At 38.1% G+C, this 13,140-nt stretch overlaps 1 protein-coding gene across 1 annotated transcript in view; it reads left to right on the forward strand.

Annotated features, from left to right (window-relative positions):
• Window positions 1-13,140, forward strand: part of LOC107667603 (SEC14-like protein 1) — a 90,539-nt gene that overhangs the window by 64,551 nt on the left and 12,848 nt on the right. The window contains exons 7-9 of the mRNA XM_016459314.1: window positions 4,404-4,650; window positions 6,245-6,354; window positions 6,812-7,001. Coding sequence (XP_016314800.1) covers window positions 4,404-4,650; window positions 6,245-6,354; window positions 6,812-7,001 — 547 coding nt within the window. The remainder of the gene's footprint in view (window positions 1-4,403; window positions 4,651-6,244; window positions 6,355-6,811; window positions 7,002-13,140) is intronic.

The following is a 13,140-nucleotide window of genomic DNA, read 5'->3' on the forward strand; positions in this document are numbered from 1 at the left end:
AAGCTGAAAACATCCCAGTTCTTGCATGGCCAGCATACTCACCGGACAGGTCACCCATTGAGCATGTTTGGGATGCTCTGGATCGGAAAATACGACAGCGTGTACCAGTTCCTGCCAATATCCAGCAACTTCGCACAGCCATTGAAGAGGAGTGGACTAACATTCCACAGGCCACAATCAACAACCTGATCAACTCTATGCGAAGGAGATGTGTTGCACTGCGTGAGGCAAATGATGGTCACACCAGATACTTACTGGTTTTCGGATCAAACAAAAATCAAGCAAATTTACTTAAAAAAAAAATGGTTGACATAGCAGTCCCAAATTTGTTTTTGTTAATACAGTTAGTAAGTTGGTATGAGCCACCACAGTCATTCAAAAATATACAAAGTGAAAATAAAATTGCATTTTGGGGGTATGGAAACAACCGTTATCATGGTGAATGAATACACAGTACTAGCATGAATGGTAAATGGAAACGTATGGAAACTGCTCCTGGTTAATAGAATGGACATCATACCTTTTGTGCAAATCCTTCCCAGCTAGTACCAGTTACATAATTTATTGGTAATTCTTTGGTAATTTCATAATTTACCAACATAACTATGATGTTGTAGAGTGTGTGCAATGAGCACAGTATAATGGCTGAGAGGACAAGAAGGTTTGTTTTTCTGAGGTGAGAGAGAATTTAAATATGACACTGACATATAGCCGACAACATGTTTCTTTGACTGCACACTCCACGACCCACCAGTTGAGAAACACTGGGCACTGATGATATGACGGTAGTCACTTCAGTCCTCGGGGGCACACTTGTTTTACACGTATTTGGCGGCACCTATTGTTGCAAGTGATTAATTGACATGTAAGGGCTTGTTTACACCTGGTCACTTAATGTGTTTTTGGTGATCGGATATCCATCTAATTTGTTAAAATGGTTCCATTCACACTTGGTCACATAAATGTGTCTCTGCAAAACGGATATAAATCCTATCTTCAATTCCCGCTCTATGTGCAATTTTAACTGAGTTCATATCAATGAAAGCAACATATGCGCTGCATTTTATTCATTATCAGCCAATTTCAAAAGCAAAGACTGCAATAGGAGAGAGCGCAGCATCAGCACTCCTAACATTATTTAGTGTCACTACTTTTAATGAAAATGTTGAGTGTTTGCTCCTCATTTTCTTTTGTTGCATTAGCGCTGCTATATCTAACTATATAACATGTCATATAGCCTATAACACGCTCTCACACGTTTATTTTTTGTACATTTTGGGAGGAGAAAAAATTTACATATGTTGTTTCAACAACCAGATGCATTTACACTTGTCCGGTTCCTCTGCAATGTGTCCCAGGCCACCTCCTGAAGTGGTTTGAGTGATCAGATTTAAATCCACCTCGAAAGCATTTAAGAGGGCATTTATACAAGGTCTTTTCACTATCGGATAGCTATCCAATCAGAGAAAATGCATGAAGTGATCAAGTGTAAACAGGCCCTAAAAGTGTAGACCCTGAATATAAGACAACCCCATTTTTTTTCCAAGAAAAAAAAACAAAGAAATCCACTGTCTTCTATTCGGAACGACTGTTGATTTAACTAGCTAATATAATTGAATAGTTATGGAAAAAAATAATTTGTTAATTTTTTACACAATTAACGTACACCCCCGCCCCACAAGCATTATCTTACATTTTATAAGATGTTCGACTTGAAGCAGTGCTGCGCAGACCGACCAGTGTATGACATCAAAGTAACGTGAGAGCAATTTGAAAGCATGCAGAGCCACCTGCTCTTTATAGCTTTCATGTTATTTAGACGACGTACACTGATCGGTCTATGCAGCACCGTTTCAAGCTGAACACTTCTATGTGGTTGATTGGTGACGAAAATGATGCAAGGCTGCGTAATGTAGCCTATAGAATGCAGTGATATCCCCTTAAAATTTTTCAAAATGGGCTGGACTAAAAATATCGATTTCCCAATTTCAACAATTACATTTTAACAATGTTATCAAATCCCAAGAAAAAAATATTTTATTCCACGCCGTTTTCAACTGAAGTGTGAATAAAACTACAAATAAACTATAGCGCACACCTCCTGTCTAATAATTGCAAAAAGAAACAAGGTCTCAGCTTTAAAATTTATGTCAATTTTATCACGAAATTCAAACAATAAATGTAATTTTGACGCTTTTTAATGTGGCATGACAGATCATCGCGCCACAGTTCAAGCAGCAGCGAGGAGCACATGTGAATAGATAATCTCTTCCTCTTTTCTACTAGTTATATCACAAAATAAACATGAATGAACATCGGAAGGTATATTGAAAGACACAGAAGAACTTACTAAAATGTATCAGTGTTTCAGCCGTGGAAAAGTTAGTAAAACAGCTTAACCTGTTTGTATCTTAATTATTGAATATATATTTGAATAAATGTAATTGAAACAAATTTTTACGACAGCCACCCGTTTAAATGATCTTAACCCTTTAGGCACCAGGGATTTTTTGAAAAATGCTGGGTTTTGACATCAAGATTTCAAAAGCTTGTGGCTTGAAAGGGCTTAAAGATCTACTGTAAATTAGAAAAATGTTGGGCATGACCGAAAGTTTGTGGAATGTAGGTGACATCTAGGTGACACAGTTTATAGTTCTTGAGAGTATGGTACCTCTCATTGCATGGCACAGCGCACAGACCTACCCCACACTGACTGCACCGTGTACCACGGCCACTCCCACCTCTTTGGGGCACTGGATCCAGAGCCGCTCTGACTGGATCCAAAGAGCTAGTGCTACTTCCAGCCCTATTTCTCCTACCCCTGCTGCCTCTACCTCTAGCAACAGCTCTCCTATGGACGCTACGACCACGTCCACCCCTGCCACCCCCATCCCCGTTGGGCAAAGAGTCGAAATGATTACTTGTTTGTGCTTCGTGAACACTCTCGCCTTGCACGGCAGTACCATTGCGCTGCAAAGATGTACCGGGAGAAGTGCGATTATTAGATGACCGATTGTCATTTCCAAAAGGCAAATATTCCCCTTCAGAGTCAGAATTGGCAAATAACATTTGCAACACATCCTCACGGTACAACTTTTTATTAGCCATTTGGCGATTTTCTCTCACAATTTACTTGACGCTATGAACTGAACTGCTTCCGCACCAATAACACGATAGCTCAATTGCTCTGCTATTTCCTCGAACACTTTGAATAGGAACGTGACGTAATTTTGGTCTAGAATCGAAGTACTACATGTCTGCCATCTAGTGGTAGGGAATACAAATGAGATATTACACCATATTAGGAACTACAGTCTATTTTATTAAGTATGACGTCTTGTTGCAATTTTGCGACATTGGCGCTTAGAGGGTTAATCAACAACTAAAGATTAACAATTAATTGGAGTGATATTGGTTTGCTACGTTATTTAAAAACTTAAAAAAAAATTTTTAGGGCTGCCCCAGACTAAAGATTTTTCTAGTCGATTAAAACATGCAGTTAATCTGCTAATCGCACAGTGTCACAGTGGTTACAATTAACAGCATGAGAGATGGTGTGAACGCATGCTACTTAATCGCACAATCCATAACCATTTGCATTACAGTTTCAGTTTAGTGTTGGGTGATGTGCTCCATAGTCATATCTATTGTCCTATCGTCAGCCTCCAGGCAGGGTAAGACTAAAAGCAGCCTAATGTTAGTGTAATCTATCAACTACACATTATATAATTTTAGTCGAGTAGCATATGGATGTCAGGTCTCAAAATATTTTTAATATGACTGAATTTGTATTTAACATAACAGTTTAATAGAAACATTGTAACATTATAATTCGCGAGAGAGCAGAATTCAGTCAGCGAGTGTGCACACTGATCAACTAAACTTCGGTGTTTCAGCGATGACTCATCTGAACGTCTCTGATTGGCCGCTGCATTCATAAGCTCAATGGAATCGTGTGTGATTAGTTGTAACACTGTAAAAATGCAGAAAAAGAAATATGATGGAACAAATAAGCCCTAATATTAATTAGATAGTATTGCTAGCCTAATAATAATAATCCTCTTGCTATCGTCAAAGGCATCAACCGCAGGCGATATCTCTGACTATCGTCAATACACGATCTTATTATTATACCCTATTTCAGTTGTAAGTCGATTAACTGAGAGGTCAGAGTTTAAATACTCAGTAGAGATCTCTTTTAATTTTTTATTTTTTTTAAAGGATTTTAAATATTTTCCATAGATAAATTCCAATTTCAGAACTGTCACGTCTTTAACAGAGGGATGTCACATCCGTAACAGTGTTTTTTCCTCCGAATTGCGAAAACGGTTTGTGCATTGTAATTCACAGAAAGTCTGTTGTGAAAAGTGAAATGTGAGGGATGTGTTCTTATTTCTCTATAGGGTAAGGAGATTATTGAATACTACCTGAGGGAGCTAGAAGAAGAAGGTTTAACTTGTGTACCTCGGTGGAGCCCTTGTCCACCATCACCCACAAAGCCAGTGGTGCCACTTGTTATTCCTGCATTGCCTATCACTCCCACAATCTCCATTGAAGCCCCTCCTGAGAGCGTGAATGAGATTCAAGGGTGTAAAGAGGGCAGCAGTCCTCCGGGCAGCCTGAACGACGCCCTTGTAGCCAGTCCAGATGGTTAGTACCAACACTGTTACCACTCTGACCTTTTCTACACTCTAAAAAATAATGCGTTAGCTAAAAAAAAACAGTTTGCATCAATTTTTTAGAGTTATGACAACTTCTAATGAAATTATGTTCAACCAACAAACTACACTGATTTAGAAGAACTTAATCATTTGTAACATAAACACATTTTTAAGTTGGTTACTCAAAAAAATTAAGTTGCTCCAACTAATGGATTTGTGAGCCTGGAACCAATTTATATTATCTTTGTTTCTGTTCAAATTCACAGCTATGGCACATGCTAAATGTAACTTATTTAGCATGTTATATTTAATTAAAAAGTAAGATGTTACTTGTCACTGGCAGTAGCGCAGTCATTGCTAATAGAGTCAATGTAGTGTTTACCTTCATGTGGTCTACTCTTCAGCAATGGTAACCACAAAAACTTCAAAATAAACTCTTTTAAATGTCAAACATAACAGCATTAAACACTAACAGGTCTTTCCCTTCACTAAAAAAAAAAACACATAAAATAACACTTAATTTCAACATTTACTCTCCTTATCCAGTCCTATGCAAAGCATGCTGGGGACTAGAAATGCACTAACCAATTTCCAAAGTTAACAAGACCGTTTTATTGAGTTATTACATCTTAATTTTTAAAGAAATTCAATTAACGCAGAAATTTGAGTTTAAATTACGCATAATATTAAGTTATACCGTGTTTACACCGGACAAAAAACAATAAAACCTATTATGCTGTCTACACTGGATGCGGTTCGGCACAACAAATTCCCGACAGTAAACTGCTGTTGCGTTCTATTTATGACGTACTGACCCAAATTTCATATGATTTTGTGCAAAGCGTGCTGGAAACTAAAAATCCACAACCCAATTTCCAAAGTTAACAAGACAATATTATTGAGTTACTACAACTTAACTTTTAAAGAAATTCAATTAACGCAGAAATTTGAGTTTAAATTACGCATAATATTAAGTTATACCGTGTTTACACCGGACAAAAAACAATAAAACCTATTATGCTGTCTACACTGGATGCGGTTCGGCACAACAAATTCCCGACAGTAAACTGCTGTTGCGTTCTATTTATGACGTACTGACCCAAATTTCATATGATTTTCAACAGTCGCTTTGTTGCGTCCAGTGTAGACAGACTTTAGCTGTTGCAGCACGGCGCGAAACGACAACTCTAGCGTCCGGTGTAGACACGGTGTTAATGTAATGATCAACATTATTATGTTAATTAAACAACTAAATTATGTTTGCAACTTAAAAGGTTTAATTAAATTATTACATTTGAATTTTTAACTTGCAACCATGCATTTATTTAAGCTGTGGTAACGGGTCCCCTGAGTCATTTTTTAGAGTGTAATATTGTAGAACATTCTATTCATTTTACCTTCCCTTTTGTACTTTGCCTCAAAATACATCTATACAACAAATAAAGCATACTTCACTTTATTAAAACTTAGTGTTAAAAAAAAATAATTAATTTAGAGTTTGTTTGGGAACATTTGTTCAGTTTAACTTTTCATACAGTTACTTAAGGTCTGCTAGATGTAAATTTTATTCAATCTATGTTTAGATAAACTGGATGCAGACTACATCAAACGGTATCTGGGTGACCTCACACCCCTTCAGGAGAGCTGTCTGATTCGCCTGCGCCACTGGTTACAGGAGACACACAAGGGCAAGGTGAAATGTGCACACATATTCAGCCTTTTTGATGTTCAATCTGATGGATCAATATCTATTGACGTGTGATTAATCCACTGATATGTGGACATTGAGATTATTGGCATCGGCTGATAACTCTGCCTGCATGTATGATAAACCAGATGGTTTAACCTTGGTATTAATGCATAATTACATATATATAGATATATTAGGTCCAGCTAATAATTATTACTCTAATTATTAGAGACATCAATTTAATACATTAGTTTTGTATTATGTAATAAAAAAAAGTAATTTTTCTTTTCTCCTAAACTGCACATAATTTATGTAATAAGGGCGTATATTTTTTTGAAGGATAGCACCATGTATTCCGAAAATTCACCAATGATCAGTTTTACGATCTGGTCACATTTAGTTAGTGGCAGTCTAGAAACCCACCTGTCTAGCTTACTTGTTGATCCTCCTGTCCTCTCAGATCCCAAAAGATGAGCATATTCTACGGTTCCTGCGTGCACGGGACTTCAACATAGATAAGGCACGGGAGATCCTTTGTCAGAGTCTGACCTGGAGGAAGCAGCATCAGGTAGACTACCTCCTGGATACCTGGAGCTCTCCTCAGGTGTTGCACGATTACTATACCGGAGGCTGGCATCACCACGACAAGGGTGAGTGAGCACGGTGATGCCCTGTCAGCTAAAGGTATTTCTGTCAGGACCACTATCGTCAAAGATAACTTACAATTAGCATACATTTTAGGTTGGGGGTATGGTTATGCTCTTCTTTATACGCAGCTAAGAAGAGCAGCAAGCCCTTACCGGAGGAGTGTAGCAGCGAAGGGGTGTTCTTCTTTATAAGCAGCAAGCCCCTTTAATGCAGTACCTGAAAAAGATTAAAGATGCAGAAAACCTACTAGAATTGCAGCCTAGTTTGCCAGTTTGCAGCAAACACAGCGTACTGCAGCCGTAGAAGTGAGCAAATGAACTGGTTCAGAGATTAACCATATGCTGAACGCCCCCCCAACCACATGCTGACAGCAATCTAACTGAAAATGCCTTACGGAAGGAGAGTTGCGGCGAAGGGGTGCTCTTCTTTATAAGCAGCTAAGAAGAGCAGCAAGCCCCTTACCGGAGGAGTGTAGCAGCGAAGGGATGCTCTTCTTTATACGCAGCTAAGAAGAGCAGCAAGCCCTTACCGGAGGAGTGTAGCAGCGAAGGGGTGTTCTTCTTTATAAGCAGCAAGCCCCTTTAATGCAGTACCTGAAAAAGATTAAAGATGCAGAAAACCCACTAGAATTGCAGCCTAGTTTGCCAGTTTGCAGCAAACACAGCGTACTGCAGCCGTAGAAGCGAGCAAATGAACTGGTTCAGAGATCGCAGATTCTACCTGGCCTAAAGCTTTAGCATCCATTTAAAAACTCTATAAAAACAACATATAACTCAAATCAACTCGTGAGTTTACAGGTTTGTTGCCTCCCATTGACATTTGCGCTCATTGTGAAGTCCTCAATCTGATAACCCGCGCAAGTATAGACAAAATTCCTTACCAATACACTCGATAGCTTTTGTGCAACAAGCATGTTGCTTGCTTAATCACAGCATGTTGCAGTGGTCAGAGAAACCTAAAGAAATAGAATTCCCAATAATCAGATGCGCCATAAGCAGCAAGCATATTTCAAGAACAATTAGATGGCCTTAAACGACAGCTTAAACATTAGCTTCTTGCTGTTGCAAGTTTACCTGGATACCAGCACTTGCAGTAACAACCAATAGCTTAAAGCAACAAGCAGGACTAGCAACAAACATGATACTGACACTAGATAAGCCTTATCAAGCAAGCAAAATCCCAATAGCTTTAAAGCAAATGCTTTTTGAAATAGCATAGACTGGGGCAGCATGCCCTTACAGAAGAAGAGAAGCAGCGAAGGGGTGCTCTTCTTTAATAAGCAGCTGAGAAGAGCAGCATGCCCCTTTAATGCAGTACAGCATAAGGTCGGTACTCGAAATTTAGGCAACAGGCATGTTGCCCTTATCCAGATAAACGTTTGCATTCATAACCTTAGTAGCAAAATCTACATACTGCGCGTTAAATATCAAGCACATTACCGATACACTAGATAGCTTTAAGCAACAGCATATCACTGACTAAAACACAGCGTGTTGGAAATAATAGTCGGATAAGTTAATGAAACCGCATTCCCAATACTAGATGAACCTGAAGCAGCAAGCCTATTTCATATCAGACAGCCTTAACCAACAGATTTAAAACAAGGCTTGCTGTGGTAAGTTTAACTGGGTAATGTTACCAGCGTGTCAAAATACGACAGCATGCCTAGCAAACATGTTACTGAACAACTAGCCTTAAACAATGAGCAATATTTGACGATAGCATATTTGCCAACATAGCATTAGGCAATGAGAATGAAATAAGAAACTTAGCTTAGCTTCGTGAAGACATTCAGAGATGAAAAAAGGGTGAAATGGCCAGTTGTTACGTGGATGCTTTAACGCTTCTTCATATCTTGCTTCTTCCAGCGGGGAAAGCAGATCTCGTGTTAAAGTGTTGTTGATGCAGTCACATTAGCACAACTTCAGCGATGAATTGCGGGCAAAGAGTCTGTCAATTGTGAGAAGCAGTTGCTCGCTCAGGTCAATTGTAAGTCTATCGGCTTATCAATCAATCAACGTGGCGAGTTCGCTTTCAAGTTCACAAACTTAAATCTGGTGAGATACTCTGTGGGAAACGAACCCTTGTCGCAAAATTCCTTATTGAACGCTTCCTATAGAGGTGGAATTCACCGTCTGATTAGCTCCTGAGCAAAGCGATAGCTGCTGAATAATGACTGAAAGGACCTTATAAAGGGAATTATGATTGGCGTCGTATTCCTATAGGTAGACGTGGATCAGCTGAGTGTCAGCTGTTGCGAGCTTGACTAACATGACCTGCCAGAACTAATTCTACGCTCCATTTCTGTCATTCATGCATAGCCAATACATACAGGCCTTCTGAAATGTTTATTCTATGACTGTCAATTTAACACGTTAATCTAATGAATTAGTTACGGAAAAAAATGTGTTCACATTTTTAACGCCCCGCACCTGCCCCACATGCGTTCTTACATTTTATAAGGTGTGTTCGACTTGAAGCGTTGCTCAGTCCGATCAGTTTATGACATCAAAGTAATGGGATTTGAAAGCATGCAGAGCCATGTGCTTTTTCTATAGCTCTGGCAGTACTTAGATGTCATACACCATAACATCAATCAGTCTGCGCAGCTCAACATCTCAGTGCGTAATATATATATATATATATTGTCCCTAATAGCATTAGTGCAAATGTGATGTTGATTTTATACAACAGTTCAATAAATAAGAACTTAAAATTGTGTTATATTTTAGACACAATATTGTCTGTATTTGCGGAGTTTTGCCAACGCAAATATTAAAGCCACAGCAGAACTGTTTTACATCTCCAAGCAACACAATTTCTGAACGAATCTGCATTTTGAACGAACGAACGAATGAATTATTGACTCAATGACTTATTCATTATGACAATGGTTCTTAATCCTGGTCCTGGGGACCCCCACTCTGCACATTTTCAATGTCTCCCTTAGACCTGGGACATGCTAGACTATTTTCAAATCCATGGGAGACCACAGACATGAAGACAGTTTCAACCGATTTTTAGGCTTATAGTCTTCTCAACGCGCACATTAGATAATTTGACCCCGATCGTTCGGGGTGCAAATTGGGCATAAAATTGGCCTTAAAATCTTCAAGTGTTTGGCCAGCCTTATCTGACACTCTCAGGCTGCAATTACACTGGGCATTAACATGCGACCTATATCCGTATGTTGTCCACATACACACTGAAAAGACGAGTGTAAAAGCGCTTCTGATCAGAATGTTATCCTATCAGCGTGTCCTGGTCCAGAGGTAGTCGAGGACGCATTGTGATCGGATCTCAGTGTAATGTAAACGCAATCCAGCCAACATGTCTGAATTCGCAAGTCGACGTCATGCAAAACGGCGGGCCCCCACTCTCCCGAACTGTCAGAAGGATACAGAGCAACAACAGAACCTGAATTCACACATCTGAATTATCACGCACCTGCAGTTGTTGCGCCGCAACAGTGTGAGGCTGTCTACACTGGACGCGACCGTTGCAAATCATTTTAACTTTGTGTCAGTACGTCATGAACAGAACGAGGCAACAGTTTACTGTCGGGGATTTGTCGCGCTGCGCCACATCTAGTGTAGAGAGCATCACTAATTATAATAGGTTCTATAGTATTTTGTCATGTCCGGTGACTTATAAGTGTAAGTAAGACTTATTTAAATATTGCGCGGGAAAGAGAGATCCGATCAGTTATCCTGGTTATCAACGTGTAAACGCGCTGTGTCCTGATTGACTGATGATCCGATCTGCTTGATCGGATGACGGTGATCGCATGTTAATGCCAAGTGTAAACAGCCTCAGTTCAGTTCATGGAGCTCTATGATCTGAAAAAGGTGTGTTAAATAAGGGAGACATGCAAAATGTGCATTAAGACATTTACTGCCACCTACTGGCAGTTTTAGTTTGTCATTTAGAGTATAATTTCATTGATTATTATTTTTCATATTTACACATTAATAAAAAATCTGAAAAAAATCCATATTAATAAAAACAATTTTTAAAGACATAGTTCACCCAAAAAAGAAAAATGAAAAGAAAATGTAGAAAAAATGAAAATGAAATATTGGTAACACTTTCTATGAAGCCCATTTTTATAACACATTATAAGGATATTCTTAAGGCATTATAATGAATGCATAATGTATTATAAAAAACCTTATATGTTGTTTTATCTCATAAATAATCATAACAACTATTATAATACATTATAAAACTTACTTATGTGTGGTTATAACTTTTATGAGTATGATTATTTATGAAAGTGAAGTGACATGTGGCTAAGTATGGTTACCCATACTCGGAATTTGTGCTCTGCATTTAACCCATCCAAGTGCACACACACAGTAGTGAACACACACACACCGTGAACACACACCCGGAGCAGTGGGCAGCCATCTTTGCTGCGGCGCCCAGGGAGCAGTTGGGGGTTCGGTGCCTTGCGCAAGGGTCTCACCTCAGTCGTGGTATTGAAGGTAGAAGAGAGAGCTGGTCATTCACTCCCCCACTTACAATCCCTGCCAGACCTGAGACTCGAACCCACAACCTTCGGGTTACAAGTGTTGTTATTTATAAGTGGTCTTTGTCTGCTTTAAGTAAAGTAACGAGTTAACAATGGCAATATGAGACTTATAATACATTACAACTATGGGAAATATAATCCATTGTAAATTAAGTGAATGCATTGTGTTCATTGTGTGTTATAAATCATCATACTCTTAAAAGCTATAACCACAAATAAATAAATATTATAATGCATTAAAACGGTTGTTATGATTAGGGCTGTCATGATTATGAAATTTGGCTGACGATTAATTGTCTAAAAATAGTCACGGTTATTGCGATTAATTGTCTGTTTTAGGGCTTCGGTGATTATGACGATTATCATGATTAATTGTCTGTTTTTATGGCTTTCATTATATAATTGATTAATTTAAGGGTTCAGTAAATAATTATGATGTTATCTTTTAATCTTTTTGAGTTATTATTTTGCAGTGTAAGATTACATAAAGTATTCCAAATTCTAAGAATTGGCCAATACCGATTCAACACCAGCGCTATTTTTTTTTTCTACAGTCACGTTTATTGCGATTAATTGTCTGTTTTAGGGCTTCGGTGATTATGACGATTATCATGATTAATTGTCTGTTTTTATGGCTTTCATTATATAATTGATTAATTTAAGGGTTCAGTAAATAATTATGATGTTATCTTTTAATCTTTTTGAGTTATTATTTTGCAGTGTAAGATTACATAAAGTATTCCAAATTCTAAGAATTGGCCAATACCGATTCAACACCAGCGCTATTTTTTTTTTCTACACCAGTACAGAATATCAATACTGTGTTTGTGGAACTAATGGTCACTCTTTTTTTAAACCCTTTGTTAAACGCAATCCACTAAATACTCACTTCCTCATTACAGTGAAAAACTACATTTGAATATTGAATAAAAAGCTATGAAATTAAACTAGCTGACTGTATAATTTAGCAGCAAAAACAATATCTTGAAAAATGAAAAAATGGTGCACATTATACAAACATGTTTATTCTGTTAACTATTTGTATTCTTACAAAATACATTCATGAATAGAAGATAGAAATCATGAGAAAAAGAAAGGCTTCTAATAATCTTTGTTTGTGATAATTCCTTCCTTCCTTAAACTTAAAGTATTAGAATGGGAATATATCATCTTGGAGAGAGTTTTACCGTGCTGACTGTCATAACTGAACGTGACGTGCTGTTTGAATGCTGAGCGGAGAATAACTGACAGCTGCAGCAGAAGGAAGATCAATTTCTGTAAACTTAAATTTAACAATGTAAATATAATTCTGTCCCTCACATTAAGATTTGTAATGGCTTCAGATGATATAGACTATACAGTGCATGAAAATCAAACTGGTGCTCTTCTGTTTCTTTTGGTGTATGACTCCCCCTTGTGCCATATAAAAAGCACAATAATCGCGGTTAGATTAGATAATCGCGATTAGACGGTTATTTAATTATCGCGACAGGCCTAGGTGGATATAGTGATCGACCGATATTGATTTTTTATAACCGATACCGATACCAATTATTTGCATGTTTATGTGCCCGATAACCGATATGCAGAACCGATATTTATTTACT

The sequence above is a fragment of the Sinocyclocheilus anshuiensis genome, unplaced genomic scaffold (assembly GCF_001515605.1).
Source record: "Sinocyclocheilus anshuiensis isolate Anshui unplaced genomic scaffold, SAMN03320099.WGS_v1.1 scaffold2173, whole genome shotgun sequence".
Classification (NCBI taxonomy): Eukaryota; Metazoa; Chordata; class Actinopteri; order Cypriniformes; family Cyprinidae; genus Sinocyclocheilus; species Sinocyclocheilus anshuiensis.